Genomic DNA, 25006 nt, shown 5'->3' on the forward strand with positions numbered 1-25006 from the left:
TCTGATGATGATTTCCACGTCATGTTTTGGGCAGTCTTCAGTTTCGAGTCTGGATTTATCATTTGTCGGTGCAAATCGTCAGCTTTCATTCAACATCACGCTTCCTTTCGCGAGGTAATTATTATCTAGATAGGTATATGCAAAAGCATCTTTTGCAACATTGCATTCAACTGTTTTAAAACAACAATTTTCATGCAAGTCAACTCATTCAAAGTTTCAAACCATTAAACAATCTTTTAATATTACATTTAATGATATCTTATTATTATATTCCCAAAATATTACATAATAAGAGATCTGTTCTTGTAAATTAAATTTTTAATCGGGAGAGCAATTTTAAAACGAATCAGCCCGGATCTTCCTCGCATGGTTGGCTCTTTCGAACAGTTTCGCAACTCAACTATTCTACATGCAATGACTTGCACACAAGTCTTGTACGCTAGGTAGTAAAACCCGCCGTCTGCAGTCATAGACCGATTCCCTTTCGGATGTGATAACTATTTAAAGATACTTTAAAACAAATCCAAAACAATTGAAAAATATAGAAGCCTACGGCTCCAGACTTGTTTTATAACAATACTAGAATATATGTTATAACAGTGCTTCAATCTATTCTTAACTTGTAAATTATGCATTTTAACGTTCTTATAAAAGATGCCATTGTGGATGTTTGGCTAATGCTTTGGCCTGCTACCACTCTAGAAAATCTTATCATAGTTATCGATTAGCTGCTTCACAAGCGTATTAATTCTCCCTAAGTCATTGTTTTCATAGCTTTCCATCAGACCAAGCGTGGAGGCAAACAGACATGCACCCCACACGATGGCCAAGTTGGATGAGTTCATCATGTTTATGTCACTATGTTGATGGACACTGGAAAGTACAAACATGCTTGAATAATATAGTTGCCAAATTCCACGCATTTTACTTACAATTTCAGGTGACGAATAAGGTACTTCAGCGTATTCCTATTGATGGGTTCCATCTTAACTAGACCTAATTTGATGTTATCAATGGTTTCGGCTTCATCTAAATCAAGAGCACAAAATTACTTAATTGGCTGGCACATTAAGAGAGAAAACAACCTTTGGTTCTCAGAACACATCGTTCGTAGACTTCCCTCGGTATCAGCGGAGACTTCAACTCTCGAAAGAACAGCTTCAGCGAACCGGTCAGCGAGTGGACGTCCTGCTTCTTCAGGAACTCGTACTTTTTCGGCGAGCGCTTCTCGTTCAGTTTCTTCTTGATGTTTTCGATGGAATTTTTATTCCCCGATGCCCGATACAGCCCGCTGGTGTTGATGTACTCGGTCTCCTTGAGGATGTCCATCACTTCGGACATGAACCGCGGTATCTGCAGCTTTTCGTCTCGTTCCACCTGGTCCAGCTCGACGCCAAACACCAGTCCCGTTTCGTCGGTGTTTCGCGAAGAACTGAGCGGCAGAACGGCTTTCATCCGGTCTCGCAATCGCTCCCGTTTGCTGGCCGACGGTGATTTTTCCTTTTCCTGCGGGCTGACATCCGGTAGGTTTTCTATACTTTTCGATTTGTACGTTCCTGGACAGCTGTCTGCAGTGGCAATTTGCGATTTGCTGAAATGTGAACAAAGAAGCTTGCTGTAAAGTAGAAGTTGCACTGGGGAAAAGTTTACCTACGTAGGAATTTTTACCGCCGAACCGATGAAGGTAGGACTGTTTTGTATGATTATTGCGGAAGGTGACGAAGGTGTTTGGTTGATTACTTTTGGACTTTGACCGCCATCTAGTATCGGAGGGCTCTTATCGATGTTCTCTGCTATCACAGCTAGTGTAGTTTCAGTCATTACCTATCGGGAAAGCATAGATTAATTGCTGATATCCGCATTCGGAGCTTTCATAAATCCGCCTCACTTTGTGTTGGGCGATTTGAGTGGTGTTATCTGAATGCATTATTTGTGTGGCAATAGTATTTAGAAAAGTCAATTAGAAGTTGTATTAGGTAATGAGTGCGTTAAAATTTCGAGAATTATTCACGACAAATTTTGCTGTTAGTTGCCCGTTCGTGCGAAAAAATGGATGTTTGAAAGTTCGAATTGCACAAGCCGGTTCGTACGAAAATAAAAATACGGATTTGCAATTTTTACGAATGATGTGTATTCGTACGAAAACGAGAATAGAATTGCTGAGGTACATCCCCAGTGATAACGATTATGATGCCTAAGAAACTAAGAAACTTGAATTCTATTATTTTTCTTTTATTTTCACTTTTAAAAGAAATTGATGATTGCATAACAAGGTTTTATTAGTTACTACCTGTAGTCACTTCACGTCTAATTGAGAGCGAATCGGAGGTGACCTAATTTTTCATTATTTTGAAGAAAAAACACTTTCTTGCTGTGATAATCTAGATTCATTATAACGCTGAACTACGCAAAGCCTAAAGGAAATCACGAGTTAAATTTTGCGAAAGCATATAAACTCGGCCAGAGGCTGCACGTCTGCAGAAGACGATGTCCAAGGACCACTGCAATGGTCTAGGGCAATTAAAAAAAGAGGATGGGAGTCTCACTGTTACCACCAGGGAAACTCTGGAAGTTCTAATGAACACGCACTTTCCTGGTTAGACAGAGAACACTGGACAAGACATAGGCGGGCAGTGGCGGAATGGGTCATTACACAATGTGCCAAATGATTCGATTCTACTTGCACGCCGATTGTTTACGGAGGCTTCGATCAATTTGGCACTCAGCTCGTTTGAACCAATGAAATCTCCAGGTCCGGATGGTATTCCACCCATTTTCTTACAAAAAACGGACGGTGTTATAATGTCCTAGCTCATCGATCACTCTCGAGCCAGTTTCAATTTGGGGTATATCCCGGAGAATTGGCGGAAAGTAAGGGTGGTGTTCATACCTAAGACTGGCAAAAAAAGACAAAACCATGCCTAAGGCTTTCAGACCAATAAGTCTGACTTCAACGCTTCTTAAGCTGATGAAGAAAATCACGGATAACTATATCCGCAATGAGTTTTTAAAAAACGCTCCGTTACATGTAAATCAACATGCATACCAACACGGTAAGCCTACGGAAACCGCACTGCTCTGCTTAGTGACGTTAATTGAGAAATCGCTCCAATATCAAGAGACGGCACTTTGTGCTTTTATTGATATTGAAGGCGCTTTCGATAACACGTCCTTCGCGTCAATTAATATGACTCTCTGTCAAAAGCGAATCGACCACACTATCAATGAGCTGGATTCAAGCAATGCTCTTGAGCAGAGAAATTACAGCATTATTGGGAGCTACGTCGGTCACGATTTCGGTGATCAAAGGATGTCCACAGGGAGGAGTTCTCTCCCCCTGCTCTGGTCACTGGTGGCCGACGCACTCCTTCACAAGCTATTACAGCTTGGTTATGAGACCATTGCTTACGCCGACGAGGTTTACTTATCGTTAGAGGAAAGTTTGACGCAGTATTGTCAAGTCGCTTGCAAGGAGCTCTAAACACCACCATGTTAAGGTGCTCACCAGAGGGACTTAATGTTAACCTCACCAAAACAGTCGTTATACCATTCACTAGGCGAAGGAAACATACCATTACTCCCCCTATACTGAATGGTGTCAGACTGGGCTTCAGTAATGAAGTCAAACACCTCGGAATAATTCTCGATAAAAAGCTGAACTGGGCTGCCCACCTAGATTATGCTGTTAAGGAAGCAACTTCGGCTATCTGGGCATGCAGCTCACTGTTTGGCAAAACTTTTTGGATTGAAACCTCAACTAGCCTTTTGGTCATTTACTACTATTGCACGGCCTAGGATAACCTATGCTGCAGTCGTATGGTGGCCAAAGGTGAATGAGGTTACAGCCCAAGTAAAACTAAACAAAGTTCAGCGCCTGACCTGTCTTACAGTTACCAGTGCCATGTGTATAATACCTACTGCAGCCATGGAGTTAATGCTATGCATACTGTCTTTGCATCTTCATGTGAAGAAGGAATCAGAGATCGGCGGACTACGGTTGCAAAGGAGTAAAACTATACTCGAAGGTGACCAAATCGGTCATTTTCGCATACTTCGGGAGTTCAATCTAACACCCTTTAGTAACTTCAGTCTCTGAAGCCAGGCCCAATATGGACGTTCCATATGAGGTGATTGAAACAGATCGCTCAATGTGGAATAATGGAGGGCTTGATCTTCCATCTGGAACTATCTGCTTTTTTACAGATGGTTCAAAAATGGGGGCCTGCACAGGCTCCGGAGTCTACGGATTCGGCATCAGGAAAACTATCTCATTAGGAAAGTGGTCCACCGTTTTTCAAGCAGAAGTATATGCAATCTACATCTATGCAACAATATGCTTGAAACGAAAGTACAGGCATTCGAAAATCGGTATCTTCACGGACAGCCAACTACTGGCACTCAAGTCCGCCAAATGCGTGTCCAAATTAGTTTGGGAGTGCAGCACAGCATTGAGGGAGCTCTCCCGCCAAAACAAAGTTTTATTACTTTGGGTGCCCGGTCACTGCGGAACCGAGGACAATGAATTTGCTGACAACCCAGCAAGGCAAGGATCAGCTCAGAAATTTATTGGTCCTGAACCGTTTCTGGGTATCTCCACATCCGCCGTAAAAGGCGAACTGATGACATGGGAAAAGTTAGAAATAGTATCCCGTTGGAATCAAACACAGGGTTGTGACAAGCTAAACAGTTTAACTACCCAAACCCTTCAGTAGCTAAAAAACTTCTACGCACAATCACGGGACTCTCAACAGAACACAGCCCGGCTCTTTATCGTTTAAAGAATCATCCGAGGAATCATCCGACACCTGCCGCTTTTGTAACTCTGAACCTAAAAGTTCAGCGCATCTGCTCTGCAATTACGGAGCTCTTGCATTATCAAGGCACAACTTCTTCGGAAGTTTTATTCTTACTCCGTATCAGGTATGGAGCCTAAATCCCAAAACGGTCATTGGTTTTATAACCCATGTAGTACCAAATTGGGGCACAAGATTACAACTACCCCGCTCAACTCCATCAATGGGTATGAGCGGTCCGTAAACTGTGTACAGCAATCGGGGCCTTCCACAAAAGACGATCGCTAAGACTGTCCCAGCGGCCTTTTAACCCAATGCCCTTCTGGCATACAAAAAATGCTGATAGCCGCAATGTATGACCAAAACGCTTAAATATACCTCTAAAGACCCTCCCAGAACATTATGGTACTTTATGGTAGCGGTTATGTAGATTTGACTGATAATCTGTAAAATTGTATGGAAGAACTGACAGATTTACGAAAACGCAACCATACAGTACCAATTCCGGACGGGCCTTAAAGGGAAATTAGCAGTCATTAACTTTTCGTCGGAGATCCCAATTTTGGAAGCAGTTTTTGGGCCCAAAAGCGGGGTTCTGTTTGTAAAAATGTGAATACTGCATTCTTCTGGCCAATCTGAACAAAGCGAATATATTTTTATGAACAAAATTTATGCTTCAAACGAAAAAACTGCTTTTGAGTAGTTCCACGCCAAATCGTCCAAAAAACAGTTGAAATCTGAAATGAACCTCTTTGATTTGGATGAAACTTTACGAACATGTTTAATAAGAGCAAATATGCACCTTCCACAGGTTTTGGCGCCATTTTGATTCAAGACTCATTTTTAAAAAGGGCGTATTTATTTTCATGTGTATTATGTTTGAACGATTGTTTCTCAAAAACTATCGATTTTTCAACAATTATGTCTAAACAAAAGTTGTAGAAAATTTATTTCTGAACATAAAACAAATATGTACTGAAAAAAATATTTTACCAATTTTTCAAAAATTTGAAAATAAAACTTAAAATCAAGATATCAAAAATATACCATTTTTGGAAATTTTTAAAATTTTTTTTGGATACAATAGAAGTAATTTGCAACCTTTTAAAAGTTGGCCTGAGATGGAGCGACTTTCATGGACGGACTTCGTGAAACAACGACTTTCATGTTTTTTTTCTAACTTGGAATTTTTCAAGTAATATTTTTCTAAATGCAGCCGTTTTCGAGATATTCGGAGAAAAAGTTGGATTTATTTTAATTTTTTTAAATCTTTTAGTCTTTTTCATATGTTACTCCCGTTGCTCCACAGTTTCTATAAAATTTCTAATAACTATATTTAATTTCCTACAACTTATCCGGATACACCTTATTGATTCAGCCTTTCGTTTTTGAGTTGTGGGTATTTTGAAAACTGTATTCGAAAAAACTGAACACGCTGATTAGCTAGCAACTTTTTATCGCGTGAGTAAACACAACAGAAATTTCGACTAAAAATAGTTGAAAGTATGTTGTTTATATCGGTAGAGTTTTACCAAAATAGATTAAGAGATTACAGTGAAATCTTTGTATGAAAAAGTCGTGTTCAACATAAAAACCCGATTTAATCCACCTAGTGGTGAAAGGAACCTTTGTTATGCGGTCTTACTTGCTATTTGAGATAGAAATCGACACGTCTTCGGAACATAATTCATCTATTGGTTATCGTTGCGTAGTGTGCTGGTTTACATAAAATTTTTGAAAATTGAAAAAGTTTACAAAATTTGAACAAAATAGGAACACTTTTAAATTTCGATGGATCCTTTTTTCATGAAATTGCTGAGTAAGGATAAGTAAGTTGTTATTAATCTGAGTAAGTGCAAATAATAGTAAGTTGTAAGAGGAAATCTTATCCTTTGGCATATACATTGTCTAGTAAAGGTCTAGTTTATAGGTTTTTGAACTATGCATAGTTTCCTGTAATGCCATTCTATTTGAATCACATCAATAGAGTTTTCTTGAATAATTTTCATCAATTTTTATGAACTCACGCTGTTGTATTTTATACAACACGTGTAGGTTTTTCAACGCCATATTGTTGTAAAGTTACAAATCGTTGTTTAACTAACGTATATTCTTCAACAAACTTATTGTGAGCAAAACGTCATAATTATTCAATGCATTAATAATTTAAATTGTTGGGAAAATGTATGCAGCAAAACTATCAGCAAATGTAAAATGTTTAAAATGTATCCGTCTGTTGGTAGTCGAGTAATTCAAAGTCAAAATTAGGGTATTCTTTATAATCAAAGTTCAACAGTTCCTAAACAAGCAAACATACAGGTATACTATTTTCAGCACAGTTGTGTATTTTTACTATTTGTACAATTTTGTAGTACATGAAAAAGTCATACAACAATTACAAAAAGAGCAAAAATAGAAAAACTGATTTTACAAATTCATATACAATAAATAAGATATTTCTATCTTCGCTGCAGAGATAGAAGGTTACTGTCTTTAGCAAAATTTCTTGTAATAATATGCTCTATAACTTTGTAGAACACATCAATGTGTTATATTGACACTGAAGAAAAATATTTTTTTTATTTCACTTTTAGGGGGATTAATAAAAATTTTAATTCCACCAGACGATAGAGCTTTCAATTTCAAGAAACTCTTCCAAAGGTTCGATAAACCTAGAACCAAATTTTCCCAGTCAAAACTCAAGTGCACACGTTTTCTTTGGTGTGGGGCTATTTTGAGCGCGAGTAACTGTGTTACAAAAGTTGGCGCAAGTGTTCGACGGTTAATATATTTTAACCGGTAAAACCAATTCTTATGAAATTTTGCATATATATTCGTAGTGTCAAAACCTCTCGTTTGATATTAAAATAATTGAAATTAGGTAAATTATCTTGGTTAAAATCATTATAAATTATTGTTAATTTTGGTGTGGTGTATACGATTGCTCATAACTTTCAAATTAAACGTCCAATCAAAAAACCATTCAATAGTGATCTATTAGGATATATTATCTTTCGAATGAGACTAATAGCGCATAAATCGGTTTGGCCATCTCTAAGAAACAGGCGATAATTATTACCTTGTCAAAACAGGTTTTTTAAGGCGAACTTTTAAACTACTTGTTTGTTTTCAATTAAAAATTCCTGAACAATTTACCTTTAATAAGGGCTTTCATTTGATACTAAGATCGATGAAATCGGTCATGTAGTTTCGAAGAAACCCGTGTCACGTATTTTTCACATTTTTGCTTATAACTTTTAAACGAAACGTCGTATCACGAAGCAACTCAATAGTGATCTACTAGACAATAACACCTTTCAAACAAAAGTAATAGCGAACCATTCGGTTCAGCCATCTCTGAGAAACAGGCGATAGAAAAAATCATTACATACATACACACACACACACACAGACATTGCTCAAATCGTCGAACCCTATCGATTGGTATATGTGACTTGGCCCTCCGGGCCTCGGATCAATTTCGTGTTTTTCGACCAATTTTAAAACCTTTGTTATAGTATAACAAAGGTAAAAATTAAAATAAATCCAACTTTTTCTCCGAATATCTCGAAAATAGCTACATTTATAAAAATAATTATTATGATCAATTTACAGAATTTATTAAGCGTGATATAGTAGCGGCAATACTGGAAATTCTAACAACACGTGGAAAAGCAGAGATCTACGTGGCATCAGCGTATTTTCCTGGGGACGTCGAAGATGTACCACCGCCGGAAGTCTCTGCGTTTGTGACATTCTGCAAATCTAAAAACAAAGCGTTCATCATAGGATGCGATGCGAATGCGCATCATACAATATGGAATAGTAACGACATCAACAAAAGAGGTGAGTGCCTGCTAGAATACTTAAATAGTAACAATATAAATATCTGTAATAACGGTACTGATTACACTTTCATGAACTCTATCCGAGAAGAAGTTCTAGATTTAACACTATCTAGTAACACACTCTCGGAAAAACTACATAATTGGCATGTTTCTACAGAAATATCGCTATCTGATCATAAACACATTCTCTTTGAATATAAAGTGAATGAAATTATCAAAGAAACTTTCAGAGATCCCAGGAAAACAAACTGGGAGCTTTATTATTCCAAACTAATAGAGGGGGGTAGTTTCCCTGATAAAAGTATTAATACACACAGGGAGCTTGAAAATACGTCTGTTGAAGTAACTAACAGAATAATCAGAGCGTACAACGGCAGTTGTCCAATCAAGGTACGATCGACAAACAGAGACGTTCCATGGTGGAATACAAGATTAGAAAGTCTGAGAAAACAAGCTCACAAAATGTTCAACCGAGCAAAGCGTACCTTACAGTGGGGTGAATACAGGAAATCACTCACTTTGTATAATAACGAAATAAGAAAATCCAAACGTAAAAACTGGAGGCATTTATGCGAAAATATAGAAAGTACTCCTATGGTTTCTAGATTACAAAAAGTTCTGTCAACGGATCATACCAATGGTTTGGGCACTTTGAAAAACGACAACGGATGTTTCACTTCCAATGCTACCGAAACTTTAAATCTGTTGATGCAAGTACACTTTCCAGGATCTCTGCCAATCTTGAGTGGAGATACTGCTTCCTCGGACTCATGCACTGGGTCAGAAAATACCAGTATTACAGCTTCCAATGGACAAAATGAAATTGCAAGTTCAACTGGGCAAAACGTGACCAGAGAATGCTCGCAAGATCTACCAAGTAGTATATTCACTCAAGCAAAGGTTGAATGGGCAATAGATTCGTTTGAGCCATACAAAACTCCAGGAAATGATGAAATTCGTCCAGTAATGATTCAGAAAAGCAATGGAAGTCTTACTGCTTGTCTAACTGAAATGTTTAGAGCCAGTTTGCGCCTAAATTATATTCCAAAAAGTTGGCGGAAAATTCGTGTTGCTTTTATTCCTAAGGTGAACAAAAAGGATAAGAAAAACCCAAAATCTTTCAGACCAATTAGCCTCTCGTCAATTATGCTAAAATTGATGGAGAAACTAATTGACGACTATATTAAATCAAAATACTTAGAACTAATCCCTCTAAATAAAAATCAGTTTGCATACCAGCATGGAAAATCAACAATAACAGCGCTTCATACACTGGTAACAAAAATTGAAAAGACTTTTGAGGCCAAGGAGGTTCTGCTAGCTGCCTTCCTGGACATTGAAGGAGCATTTGATAATGCATCTCACACTTCAATGAAAAATGCTATGGAAAAACGACATTTTGACAAAGCTATTGTAGGTTGGATTTTTGAAATGTTACAAAATAGAGAAATAACTAGTAGCCACGGAATGTCAACAGTCACGGTAAAGACTGTAAAGGGCTGCCCACAAGGAGGAGTTCTTTCGCCTCTGCTATGGTCACTTGTTGTTGACGAATTATTATCACATCTTGAAACGTTAGGATTTGAAATAATTGGGTTCGCTGATGACATTGTGATCATAGTTCATGGGAAATACGAACACGTCATTAGGGATAGATTGCAACACGCTCTCGATGTCACAACAGCGTGGTGTAGGGACGAGGGGCTGTCTATAAACCCTCACAAAACCACCGTGATTTCTTTTACGCGAAGAAGGAAAACAAAAATTCCCGACTTGTACCTGGAAGGTATCAAACTAGATATTTCTCCAAAAGTCAAATATTTAGGAGTAACTCTTGATAGCAAACTAAATTGGAATTTACATTTAGATGAAGTAATAAATAAGGCTATGAATGCTCTAAGGATAAGCAGGAAAACGTTTGGAAATAAATGGGGATTGAGACCTAAAATGATTCATTGGATCTATACGGCAATAGTAAGACCCAGAATAACATATGCAGCCTTAGTATGGTGGCCGAAAACTAAAATTAAACATGCACAGAAGAGGCTGGAGAAGTTGCAAAGATTTGCTACAATCTCCATTTCTGGAGCAACCGGTAGTACACCATCAAAAGCACTAGATGCTATTTTAAGTTTACTGCCACTACACCTATTCGTGCAATTGGAAGCTGAGAAAAATGCACTAAGGCTAAGAAGAACAAAGAAGCTTCTTGATGGAGACCTTAGGGGCCACCTCAGTATTTTAAGAGATTTCAAAATTAGTCCTATATTAACCCTTTATAAGGCCGTGGCAATAAAATTGCCACCAACGAAAAATATTTGTTTTGCGTCTATAATGACATCAACATAATTATAGAAGCAAAATAAAAAATTTTTGTTGGTGGCAATATAGTTGCCACTGCCTTATAAAGGGTTAACCCAGGAAGACTGGATGGATAGGCAATATAACTTTGAACGACTATTCCAAGTGACCGAGACAAGTCGCACGGAGTGGGAATCAGGTGGGCCTAATATTCAACCAGGATCCAAGTGTAAAAGATGTACACTGACAGTTCTAAATTAAACAACAGAGTCGGAGCAGGGGTAACGGGTCCCGGTGTCAACATATCAATATCTATGGGTCAATGGCCAACTGTATTTCAGGCAGAAACACAGGCAATAATTGAATGTGCTACTGTTTGTCTGCGACGAAATTATAGATATGCAAATATATGTATATTTTCTGACAGCCAGGCTGCATTAAAAGCACTAAAGTCAGTATCGTGTTCATCGAAGCTGGTTTGGGAATGCATTCAATTGCTACAGCAGGTGGCTAAAAAAAGTACAGTAAGTCTTTTTTGGGTACCTGGGCACTGTGGAATTGAAGGTAATGAAAAAGCGGATCAATTGGCAAAAGCTGGATCGATTAAACCTTTCATTGGACCAGAACCATTCTGTGGGGCCTCAACGTGTACCCTCAGAATGGAATTGAGTAACTGGGAAAAATCAATGATAAATGACATATGGAAGAATAATTTAACAGCTCGCCAATCAAAGCGATTTATATCACCTGACAAAACAGTAACTCAGAGACTTCTAAGTCTATCTAAAAAAGATTTACGTACTTTCTGTGGCCTGGTAACGGGTCACTGCTCAAGTAACTATCACTTAAAACAGCTAGGCAAATTGGAAGATGACTCTTGTCGTTTTTGCAACCTAGATAGCGAAGATGCGGAACATCTGCTTTGTAACTGCGTAGCACTTTATCATAGAAGGAGCAAATTCTTTGGGGAGGGTTTAATACAACCCTCAGTTGTGTGGACAAGTTCCCCAAATAAAGCAATTAACTTTATTCGTTGTATTATACCTTATTGGGACAATGCCATTAGTCAACAAGTGGAAACCACTCCTATTAATAGTAGTGATACGACACCTTGACGTGGCTTACAGTAAATAGGGGCCCGCCACAATAGATCAAATTACTGGTCGCAGTGGAGAATGTACCCAAAGGAAAAAAAAAGATCAATTTTGTTGTAAATAACATAAAGAATTGTTATTTGTATTACAAATTTATATATTACTTGAAAAATCCCAAGTTAGAAAAAAATCATGAAAGTCGTTGTTCCACGAAGTCCGTCCATGAAAGTCGCTCCATCTCAGGACAAAAATTTTTTTAAAGATTTTCAAAAATAGTATATTTTTGATATCTTGATTTTAAGTTTTATTTTCAAATTTTTGAAAAATTGGTAAAATATTTTTTTCAGTTCATATTTTTTTTATGTTCAGAAATAAATTTTCTACAACTATTATTTAGACATAATTATTGAAAAATCGATAGTTTTCGAGATACAATCTTTCAAACATAATACACATGAAAATAAATACGCCCTTTTTAAGAACGAGTCTTGAATCAAAATGGCGCCGAAACCTGTTGAAGGTGCATATTCGCTCCTATCAAACACGTTTGTAAAGTTTCATCTAAATCAGAAAGGTTCAAATTTTGTCATTTACCTATTTCACGTGGAACTGCTCAATATGAAGCAGACATTCATTCACATATTTGCCTTTGGAAAAGTCAAACAGCAAAAACAGTTCTCCACAAAATTCACATTCATAAACTTTTATAAAGAACGAGCTTCGAGGAAAAAACTAATAAGTTTTTAAGGGGGCATAGTACTTTTCCAATTTAAAAAAATCGAAATTTTTTATTGATTATTTCGAAAGATTAACATTTTGACCATATGTGTTTCAAATCATTTCGATGAATTCCAAAAATTGACAAAGTTACAGCTATTTGTATCGCGCATGTCTGGAGCAATTACACAGTGAATAAAAACTTCAACGTCGTTTTTCTCGAAACCAGGTTTTGAAAGGCGGTACCATAAATATCTCAAGAACGGCTCAAGAAATTCTCATGATTCTTTTTTTGTTTCAAAGCCAACAAAATTATCTAGTGTTTGACCCATCCTTTTTTCAATATTACAATTTTTGTATTTTTTAGAAGTGTTTAAAGTCAATTTTTTCGACTAAAAACCCTACTTTTATGTTTGAATGTTCACCATTTTGTTATACGTTCGAATTTTTAAAAAAGGATGGGTCAAACACGAGATAATTTAATATACTTTCAAGTCGTTTTGGAATTTTTCAATTCGGATACGCCACCCAGCGCCAATCCATGGTACCGTAAATCATGTTTTTTTCGAATGATCATGTTCAAGGAGCCGTAGGGGAGAAGGGAAGAGGTTCACATATGCAAACAAAATTGTAAATATTAGTATAAAGTGCAATGTTTAGAATGCAAAAAACCGGAATCGATTCGCTTTTCGCGTTATCGAGAAAAAAATATTTGAAATAAGGCAAAAAAATATGGTGTAAAAAGTACTATGCCCCCTTAATAGAGTTTGCAGTGTTGCAAAAAAAGTGCTGTATTTGAAAACATGTTCGCACTCGCACGAGAATGATAGTAATAATAAAAAATCAATCAATCGACAATAAAATAAATACCTTACATTGTTTAGAAAATATAAGTTCCTGTGTCATCGGCGATGCACATGGACAGAGATAACCTCAGGCGAGCTAGGAGTTAATAATAAGAATCCCAAAACACTTAGTGTCCAGCTGTTATCTATATGGGTTACACTATACCAAAATAAGAGAAGGTGGAATCTGAAACTTGATAAGTTATTGAGATAGTAACAATTTTGTCATGATTATTTTGAAAAAAATATTTTTTTAAATAAATTTAAACAAACATTTTTTAAGCGCATTTAATGTATATACTCAATCGCATGCTATTGCAGTCGCTTGTCAATTTTAGGTTGTCGCTATTCTCAGGAAATGCAAAAACCGAAGTTAAAGCATTGTAAATATTCAATACAAAGTGTAATTCCCTTTATAGTTGAAAAAAAATATCTTAGCAGTACGAACCAAGAAACAACGAAGTAAGACTAAACAAGTTTACAATTGGCTTGGCAAACAGCCATTTATATACAACGAGAACGAATAACCTTTAATGATTCTCTAGAACTGTTAAATATTATCGAGCAAGTAAGCAACTATGTATCAAGTATTTTACTGATCAGTGCTAATTACAGTTATATTAGTACAGGTAGAAGTGTTGAAAAACATATTTATTTTAATTGCATCTTTTTGTGCAGTGCCAAACTATACGTGAACCAAGCATGCACTGTGCCGCTGGCACAAGTTATAACATTAACGGCAGCATGCATCATCTACGGTGAAGGGCGCCAGCAAGTAATGCTTGAAAAAAAACCCTCAAGCATTCCACCGGCTAATTCTAAACGACAGTTATCATTAGTAGATCCGTACCGTGCAGCGTGTGTGACTTACTGATATATAAGAACCATGCTTGTTAGTAACCGATAAGTAAGCACATCGTAAATGGACAATCCCCTCGCACTCACCACATCTTCCTCGTCGTCGTTGTAGTTCACGTTTAGCAGCATAAATTTCCAGTACTGGACGCAATCCGGTATCGCGTAGCAGCTGTGTTTACTTCGGGCTTCGCAGGAACCGACGGTCACGTCATCGTCGTCCGATCCTGCTGCCGAGCTGTCACAAAACTCCAGTTCATCTTCGTCTTCCTCGTCCTCTTCGTCGGCCGATGATGACGCACCGGAGTCTGTCGCCGAAAGGACGTCATCTTTCGTTGGACGGCGATAGTCAAAAACATAATCACGCCGATAATCGTACACTATCCGGTTGTTCCTTGACTCTGAAGGATTGTACAGAATGCACACATTCCTCCATTGATCCAACGGATGGCGTACGTTTCGGTTTGGAATTGGCGGTGGTGGTCGGTGATTTAGTTTTCCGGACAGCCTCCGATTACTTTTGGAAAACGAAAAATCATTTACGACCAACCACTCGTGCTCATCACGGGGTTTTACGACGGAGTTTAATTTGATGTAGTCGTAAATGTGCTCTTGAGGAGATTCGTACACCGGTTCGGATCCTTCTGTTTTGCAGGTCCAAATTGGTTGGTAAATATGCTCGTCCGAAGGACCAATTCCGCTGTCGGAATGTACTCCGCTCGTTGCACTGCTGCAGCTTATTTCATTGGACGAATTGCTTTGTAGCTCGGGATTGATGAGGGCACCCTTCCGCCGGCGGCGCCTCTTGGTCGCCGCCAAATTAATCATAGTTTCGTTGCCTTCCAGGAACCGGAAATATTTGTCGATTTCAACCGATTCGCGCAGAGCGCTGGCCACGGGCTGGCATTCCTGAGCCATTATTCTGAGGTAAACCCGGCGCTTATTCAACACTAATCGGCGCTTCTGTTGCGCCACTACTTTCTGAATTGCTGCCGCCAGCCAGAACACTTTCAAACGACGTTCGTACGAAATCACAACCCGACACAAACTAATCACCAGTAAATGTTTTCGTATCAGTAAGCGTTTTTTACTATCGACTCTCGCTGCTGAGTGTTGTTTGCCTGGCGATAACCGCTCAACCACAGCCGCACTGCCGGACTCGTATACCTGTGTCCGATATGGCCTTATCACGTCATTTGCCCGACCGTCCGGACCATCAACGGTAGTGTTTTGGCGTGCGTTTTGCGTCTCTTCCAAATTATGGATGCAATCAAAAACACTCACCGAACCAAAGATACTGTCTTCACACTTCTCCCCCGCGGTGTTGTGTGCCTTCTGCGAATTGGAGTAATCAATGTTTTCATCTTCAAAAACTGAATTACGAAAGGAAATTATCACTGGCTCACACAATTCCCTTCGTTCCGATTGGCCACATTTATTACGTCGATTATTTTTTAAATTCTGTCGAAATTCTTCAATCTTATAATCAATACCGTGTCCGTTCCCACAGTTTAACCACTTTTTTCCACAGCCACTTGTGCGCCAACAACTAACTACACTAACATCATTAAACGTAATGGACGGAATGCTTTTCACGTGATAAGTCGCTTCAAAATCATCGCCATAATCTTCAGTTCCCGCCAGCAGTGACATCATCCAGTCACTAACTGAAGGCGGAATCCGGCGTCGGCTGGCCGTTTGCAGTCCATCGCTATCGCCGTCGTCTGCTGCTGCTGCTGCTGATTCGGGCCGTTTTGGGGCCAGTAAATTTTCATAAATTGTTTCATTTCTTCTTTCTGGCGTGGAAAAATCGATCAAGTTTTCACTGGCACTTCTCACTTGCAGTCCCAGGCCTTTCTCTTCTGCGGCCGTCGTTACCGTCGTCGTCGTCGTTGGGTGCGCTGTTGATTGCACTTCTGCATTCAAGACGCCAGCAGTGGTTGACTCCACCGATGCCAAATGATCTTCACTTTTGTGCCGCGGTGGTGGTACTCGATCGACGCCGCCGCCGCAGCCGTCGGTCGGTTGTTGCGGTGGCTACACGATTATGTTTCGATTTTGGGGTGGGGAAAAACAGAAAAGCTATTTATTCATGCTCAATACACGGTGAAGTTATAGCACCTTGGAAAATGAACCCATTTGTTGATTCGGTTGGTCTGATGTTTGCCATGTTTTTTTAGCTTTACGGTGTTACGACTTGATAACGGAATACAATTGGAAATGTTAATTGCGGTGCACACTCGTACACTGTAGATTACTCAGGTCAACATCTATCGCAATATAGTCACAATATAAGGTGAATGCAAGCTGACATTGATGTCCTTGGTCACGCTTACTTCGTTTGGCGCTAAGTGTTTGAGAAGTGGCTTATCTACGCTGCGGTGCAAAATTGCAATTGAACAGCTAGAGGTTCACCAAAATATTGTTATAGTTCAACAAGTAATCAACAAAAGAAGGCATCAAAGTTTGAACAATAAGCTAAATTTTGATGTCAACAACATGACAACCGATATATGACTAATTTTGGTTATAAATAGGTTGATGCAACTAAAAGTGCTAAAACTGTGCTGCTTGGGTAAACAGTTACGGTATTTCTATAATATACCAACAATAAATGCTGTTAGCGAGCCTCGTTAGAGCGGGGGATACGTAGTGGGCTCTACAAGTTTCCCCTAACGGCTTCTTGAAGACGAGTAGGCGCCGCCATAAGCGCCTTAGCCCACCCACAGTGGTCCCATTGGTATCAAAACACGCGTTTTTTTAATTGCGCCGAAATTTCTGATGTTCAGAGAAATTTCTCAGCGTTAAAAGCTCTTTCATGTGGCATGAACGATTATTTGATTGATCCCCCTAACAACGAACAAAGAAATTCAGGACGGAACAATCGGTATAGGACACGGCAAGGGACAAGGAAACGATTAAGGGATAACGATTGGAAACTTGGTACCTGGAATGTCCGAACTCTCCATGAACCGGCACGGGCTGGCTTGCTTGTTCGAGAGCTGCATCAACTCGGAGTGGAGATCGCTGCTATTCAGGAAGTTCGGTGGCCAAATTCCGGAAACAGGGAGCTCCGTGCAGTAGACCCTATTGTAGGCACTTCTTTCAAGTATCACATCTACTACAGTGGCGGTAAGAAAGCAGAACATGGAGTCGGTTTCGTAGTGTTGGGAAAACAAAAGCAACGAATTATCCGGTGGAGGCCCGTAGATGACCGTATATGCGCGTTGAGGATTAAGGGCAAATTCTTCAACTATATCCTAATCAACTTATACGCACCGACAAATGATAAATCCGATGACGCTAAAGACGAGTTTTACGACAAGCTTGAGCGAACCTATGGAGAATGCCCAAAACACGACGTGAAAATCATCATCGGAGATGCAAACGCGCAGATCGGGAGGGAGGAATTCTTCCGTCCAGTTATTGGAAGACATAGTCTGCATCTGTCGACCAATGATAACGGTCTGAGGCTCATAAATTTTGCCGCGGCCAGAGGGATGGCCATCTGTAGCACCCCCATTTTCACGTTTGAATATTCGGAAACACACCTGGAGGCATCCAAATGGAGACTCTAGCTCTCAGATCGATCATGTCTTGATTGACGGTCGACACTTTTCGGACGTTATCGATGTACGGTCTTTTCGTGGACCAAATATCGACTCTGACCACTATCTCGTAGTGAGTAAGGTTCGCGCAAGGCTGTCGAACACGGCGAAAGCTCGCACTGAAAGGACGCTGCGTTTCAACATCCAGCGGTTAACGGCAGACGGGGTAGCAGTGGAGTGCGCCAGGAAGCTTGACCAGCGAATCGCAAAACAGCAGGTAGAAGAAGATATAAATGGGCTATGGAGGAACATCCATGGTGCCATCCAAACAGCAGCGAGAGAGGTGGTAGGCACAACGCGTGGAAGACAGCGTAACAGCTGGTTTGATGCCGAATGCCAGAGAGTGACAGACGAAAAGAACCAGGCCAGGAGTCGCATGCTCACTGCGGCAACGCGTCAAAACAGAGAGAGATACAGAAAAACTAGAGCTGCGGAAAAAAGAATCCATCGCGTAAAGAAACGCGAGTACGAGGAGCACGTGCTCGCCGGCGCAGAGGAGCGATACGCCAGCAACGACACACGAAGTTTCTGTAAAACGGTGAGATGCAGGAATTTTGCCATGCCTGTGATGTGCAATGATAGTGCTGGCAACCTGCTTACCGACAAAACGGCGGTAGCAGCCAGGTAGAAGGAGCACTTTCAGACACTATTGAATGGAGAGGTAAATGCGGAGATCCCTGCTGGGACAGGATAGAAATTGTAAGCGATGATCAAGCTGTGGAGCCACCAACACAGGAGGAGGTTAAGAAGGCAATCAGTGAGCTGAAAAACGGTAAGGCTGCTGGGAAGGACGGTATCCCGGCTGAACTTCTAAAAGCGGGGAGCGAGCGGCTGTACGAAGCAATCCACCGGATCATTGTCAGGATCTGGGAGGAAGAACAAATGCTGGAGGAGTGGTTGGATGGCCTCATTTGCCCAATTTTCAAAAAGGGACATCGAATGGAGTGTAAAAACTATCGAGGAATTACATTGCTGAATTCTGCCTACAAGGTGCTTTCTCGTATCCTGTTCTGCAGACTGAGACCGTTAGCGGAGTCCTTCGTCGGCGAGTACCAAGCAGGTTTTCGTGAGGGTCGCTTCACGACGGATCAGATGTTTACCCTGCGCCAGTTGCTAGACAAGTTCCGAGAGTACAACTTGCAGACACACCATCTGTTTGTGGACTTTAAAGCGGCGTACGATTCAGTTAAACGAAATGAGCTGTGGCAGATAATGCTAGAACATGGTTTTCCGACGAAACTAGTTACGCTGATTCGTGTGACGCTGGACGGGTGCAAATCATGCGTTAGAATAGCGGGTGAAACCTCAGCTACTTTCGTGACGTTGGATGGACTGAAGCAAGGGGATGCACTCTCTAGCCTGCTATTCAACATTGCCTTGGAAGGTGCATTACGAAGAGCAAACGTGGAAAGGAATGGAACTATCATCACGATATCTCACATGCTTCTTGGTTTTGCGGATGACGTCGATATCATCGGAATCAACCGATTAGCAGTGGAAGAGGCCTTCAGGCCCTTTAAAAGGGAAGCTGCGAGATTGGGACTTACCATTAATACCGCCAAAACGAAGTACATGGTTGCTGGTAGGGAACGTGGGAGCTCAAGTGGTGTTGGTGCCGAGGTGGAGTTTGATGGGGAACGATATGAAGTAGTGGAGGAATTTATATACCTTGGTACACTCGTGACATGTGACAATGAAGTCAAACGACGAGTTGCAGCCGCGAATCCGGCTTTCTACGGATTACGTAGTTTGCAAATTCGCACAAAACTGGTGCTCTACAGAACACTAATCCTTCCGGTGGCCCTTTACGGACACGAATCATGGACGCTAAAGGAAGCTGATCAGCGAGTGCTTGGGGTTTTTGAGCGTAAAATTCTGCGATCTATACTTGGTGGCAAAATGGAAAATGGAGTGTGGCGCAGACGCATGAATCACGAGCTGTACCAAGTATACAAATATGCTGATATAGTGAAGGTAGTGCAATGTGGCAGGCTGCTGTGGGCTGTACACGTGGCCAGAATGCCCGACGAAAGAGTAGCCAAAACTATTTTCAGCAGAGAATCAGGAAGAGGCCGTAGACTCCGAGGTAGACCTCGCACCCGGTGGGTGTGTGCTGTCGAAGACGATGCATGTTCAGCTGGTGTTCGTGGGGATTGGAGAACGGCAGCCCAGGACCGACGGTACTGGAGGACCATAATTCGTTCGGCGCAGGATCGGTAACGGACCGTTGCCACTAAAGTCAAGTAAGTAAGGGACCACTGTGCACCGGTGCGTTTTTTCTCCAGGAGGAGTGGCCCAAACAGCATCTGTACTCCAGTGGAGTGGCTGAGTTTCGAAATGCTGTATCTCGCAAGCTACACCAAAATGGCAGTTCCGTCTGCGAGGCTAGGTAGCACAGCCGTGGTAAGGCGGCCTACTGAACAGCCAACAAACAAACCCAGAAAAATGAAGGTAGGAAAACAGGATTGGACAATCGGCATAAGACACAGCAATTTTTAAAGGACTCTGATTACAAACTTGGTACTTGGAACGTCAGAACCTTGTTGGAACCTGCATGAGTTGGCCTATTCGCTTGAGAGCGTCACAAATTCAACGTTAAGGTGTCAGCCTTCCAAGAAGTAAGATAGCGAGGCTCACGAGAACGGAAATTCCGGACAGCTGGTCCTACAGCTGAAGCCTCGTTCAAGTACCATATCTACTACAGTGGCGGCAGAAGAGAAGAGTCAGACGTTGGGTTTATGATACTGGGTAAGCAGAAAAAACGAGTCATTCGATGGAAGCTGGTGACTGACCGTATCTGCCTGTTGAGGTTCAAGGGCAAGTTCTTCAACTATAGCTTGATCAGTACATACGCTTCAACAGACGACAGGCCCAATGATGTGAATGAATCGTTTTCAAGGGATCACTTGATACAATATAGAGAGAGAGACCAACACATGACGTTAAAATCATCATCGAGGATACGAATGCACAGGTCGAAAGGAAAGAATTTTTCCGCCCAATTGGAAAAGAGAACCTTCCCTCGATGACCAATGATAACGGCCGGAGGTTGATAAACTTTGCTGCAGCCAGAGGTATGGCAATGTGTAGCACCTACTTTGCACGCCGAAAGCACTTTGGAGACACCCGAATGGTGAAACGTGCTCCGAAATCGACCATGTCTTGATTGATGGTCGACACTTTTCTGACGTCATAGATGTCAGGTCCTTCAGAGGGTCCAATATCGACTCTGATCATTACCTAGTGGTATGTAAGATAGGCGCTAGGTGAGAGTATTGAACAACAAATAAGTGAAGATACTTTGGATGCGAGGTGGTGGCGGGTCCATGAAGTGTTAAAAAGCACAACGACTGAGGTTTTGAGGACCGGAGCAAGCCCACCAAGAAATGGCTGGTTTGATGAAGAGCGCTAAAGAGCGACAGATGAGAAGAACGTGGCTAAGAATCGCATATGCTCACTGCGGCTACACGTCAAAACAGGAAACAATATAAAGAGCTACGAGTAGCATAGAGAAGAACCTATCGGCGTCGTAAGCGTGAGTAAACAGGAGCTCAGTGAGGCAGAAGGTTGTTTTGCTAGGAACGACGCGAGGAGTTTTTATAAAATAGTCAATAGTACGGCGGATAAGAGCATCCCGATGCCAGTGATGTGCACCGACAAGGATGGAAACCTGTTGACTGCCGAGGCAATGGTGGCTGCCAGGTGGAAAGAGCACTTTGAAGAGGTAATGGAGAAAGCTTCAGACACAGAATACGAATTGAGGAAAATGGTCAAGCTGGGAAGCCACCCACGCTAGTTAAAGTTAAAAAAGTGATAAAAGAGCTCAAAAACGGAAATGCTGCTGGGAAGAACGTAATTCCGGCCGAACTTCTGAAAGTGGAGAGTGAGCAACCGCACAAAGCAATCCATGCCACGATCGAAAAAATCTGGGTGGAAGAAGAAATGCCTTCAGACTGGCTTAATGGTCTCATTTCCCCGATATCAGGTACTCTCCCGTATTCTATTCAGCAGTTTGAAACCATTATCAAAATCCTTCGTCGGCGATTACCAGTGTGGTTTTCGAGAAGGAAGATCGACTATAGATCAAATTTTCACCTTGCGTCAAATTTTTGACAAGTTTCGGGTATACAACTTGCGGACTCTCCATCTGTTTGTGGATTTTAAGGCAGCGTACGATTCAGTGAAAAGAAATGAACTTTGGCAGCAAATGCTCAAATATGGCTTTCCGACCAAGCTAATAAAACTGTATCTTAGACAAATCAAAATCAAGCGTCAAAATAGATCAGAAGTTAGAAATATTAGACGCATTCGTCACGGTAGACAGATTGAAACAAGACGATGCACTCTCTAACCTACTGTTTAATATAGCACTTGAAGGGGCGATACGAAGAGCAGGCGTGTAAAGGAATGGAACCATCAGCCCTAAATCGCAAATGCTCCTAGGTTTTGCAGATGACATTGACATTGTTGTTGTTGATCGTTGAATCAAACTGATCGTATATATGATGACATTGTGAAGCTGATCAGGCGCCGGCGGTTCCAGTGGACTGGACATGTAGCCCGAATGCCAGAAGAAAGGTCACCGAAAATAGTGTTCAGCAGAGAACCCAGGAGAGGTCGTTGGCTTCGAGGTAGACCACGTCTGTATGCCTGCGAAACGTGGTGTGTCTCAGCGGAGACAACGCAAAAACTGCGTGTATTCATCAACCGGTGCCTGCAACATATCATTCGTGCTTGGTGGCCTGACAACTGGATATCCAATGAGGAATTGCATCGGCGATGTCATCAACGGTCGATAGCAACAGAAATTCGTAACCTTAGGTGGAAGTGGATCGGTCACACCTTGAGGAAAGGAGCGAACGAGATCTACAGAAAAGCACTCGACTGGAATCCGCAGGGACAGCTCAGAAGAGGCAGACCCAGAGGCTCATGGCGACGCAGCTTAGCCAACGGCATCCACGCTGTAGACGTGAACCTGTCCTGGCGACGGGTAAAAGCTATGGCGGGTAACCGTCAACAGTGAATATCTCTGATTTCAGCCCTTTATTCTTGCGAACCGGCGTACATGGATACATAAGTAAGTAAAGTAAAGTAAAGTAAGTATGCATGTTGAGGATTAAAGGCAAATTCTTTAACTAGAACCTGATTAATGACTACACACTGACGAACAACAAACGCGATAAGGGGAAAGAATGAACATATGGAGAGTGCCTAGAACATGACATAAAGATAGTCATCAAGGATACAAATGCACAGATCGGACGCAAAGAGTTCTTTTACTCCATTACTGGTAGAGAAAGCCTCCATCCTACTGCAAACGACAATTGTTTGAGGTTAATCAGCTTCTCTGCAGCCAGAGGAATGGTTATCTTAACTGTAGTACCTATTTTGCACGATGGAACATTTCGAAGCATACCTAGAAGCACCCTAATGGAGAGGCCTGTTCTCAGATCGACCATATTCAGGTTGACAGCCGACACTTCTCTGATGGGTAGACGTGCGCTCCGTTTGGGGACCAAACGTCGACTTGGACCGCTATTTCATAGTAAGCAAGATTCGCGCCCGGTTGTCCAACGTATTCAAATCAACACCAACGAGGAATAGTATCTCCCTCTAAACATTCGGCGGTTTCTCTTATCTGATGAAGAGAAATCTGAGGTGCATGTAAGTTAAATAATAAGTACCTTTGGATATAGCGTGCATCAGTTAGTGAGCAAAACTTGTCAAATATCACAAATAATTTCTAAAAATTCGAAAACCCGTTAAGCTTTCGCAGAGATATGGCAGTTTGAGTTTTGGAGTCAAATTGATCCTAAGGTATAGACAACATAAGTTTTTTTTGTAGAGACCAGACAGGTTAATTAAACTGCATCTCACAATTTGTTGCCTTAGTGCATATATTATTTTTAATTCCCACCTAAGCAGACTTAAATTTGAACAATCATTTGTGTCAAGTTATAAAATACACGTTGTACTAACGGCAAAAAAGAACTCCAAATGTATTGCTAGTTGACAGGTATAGTCAGACAAATTTGCACCATTGCATAAATCATTTATTCCTCGCTAGGCAACTTCACAGACCAACCAAAATCAACAGACAGGGCAGACACCACTGTCTCAAAGAGCTATGATTCACATGCAACAATGGGTACTTTACCGAACTCGCAGTGACAGCCGCAATCAGTTCCGAGCGGGTGTCATCACGCATCCGACAGATCTCGCCGAGGTCGAATGATTTGTTTGTGCGAAAGACATCCTCGAATCCGTTCACGTTGTGCACAATGTCACTCTTGCACAGCTTGCGCTTCCCCTGGATTGTCCCACCCGCTGCAATACTTCCTCCACTGCCGCCAAACCGGATCGGTTTGAACCGAAAATTACCGAAAAATTCCTGAAACTTTGCACTGTACTTATTGGCTTTCTTCGTTCGATCAGCTTCAATTTCATCTTCTTCTACCGCACAGAATGCACATTTCTCTTCATTGTATAGTCTACCACAATCTTCGCAAATATTCTCGTAAATATTCTCTTCACATCTTCTTAGCTTCCCGTAGCCATCACAGTTTAACAATTGCGGTTCGAAATTTACAACGTTTTCGTAAATATTACTCGTGATCCAGCAGTCTTCAATGCACTCTCGAACGCGATCGCGATCACCGTCGTTCCGGACGAGCAAATGTTCACTACTGCCGTGCCCAACGCTACCAACGCTGCTGCGAAGCCGATCCCACTTGCCTCCGTCATCATCGTTGTTATCATCATCATCATCATCATCGTCATTACAATTATCATTGCCGTCATGACCATTATTAACGTCATCTCGGTGAATGTATTCGTTGCCTTCCACCTGCAGTGGCACAATCACTGCAGGTTGCAATTCACCACCTTCCATGCTTGCCCCTCTACATGGAGTACGGAGAGGATGATGATATTGGTGGAGGGCAT

The 25006-nt window shown here is 41.2% G+C and overlaps 1 protein-coding gene across 1 annotated transcript; it reads right to left on the reverse strand.

Annotated features, from left to right (window-relative positions):
- Positions 1–608: 608 nt before the first annotated feature.
- On the reverse strand, positions 609–24999 carry LOC128745749 (uncharacterized). Its single transcript, XM_053842828.1, has 6 exons — positions 24219–24999; positions 14544–16490; positions 1655–1824; positions 1086–1591; positions 933–1029; positions 609–873 (listed from the first exon to the last, which is right to left on the reverse strand). Exons 1-6 carry the CDS (start codon positions 24951–24953, stop codon positions 699–701), a joined length of 3630 nt encoding a protein of 1209 aa, XP_053698803.1. The 5' UTR covers positions 24954–24999; the 3' UTR covers positions 609–698.
- Between the last annotated feature and the right edge of the window lie 7 nt (positions 25000–25006).

This window comes from Sabethes cyaneus, chromosome 1, assembly GCF_943734655.1.
Source record: "Sabethes cyaneus chromosome 1, idSabCyanKW18_F2, whole genome shotgun sequence".
Taxonomy (NCBI): Eukaryota; Metazoa; Arthropoda; class Insecta; order Diptera; family Culicidae; genus Sabethes; species Sabethes cyaneus.

Coding starts and splice junctions, on each gene's coding strand:
- LOC128745749 (XM_053842828.1), bottom strand. CDS start 24,953: ATGGAAGGTGGTGAATTGCAACCTGCAGTGATTGTGCCACTGCAGGTG. Junction 1,825..14,543: donor ACGACGACGAGGAAGATGTG/GTGAGTGCGAGG, acceptor CTTTCCCGATAG/GTAATGACTGAAACTACACT. Junction 874..932: donor CTTATTCGTCACCTGAAATT/GTAAGTAAAATG, acceptor TGTACTTTCCAG/TGTCCATCAACATAGTGACA.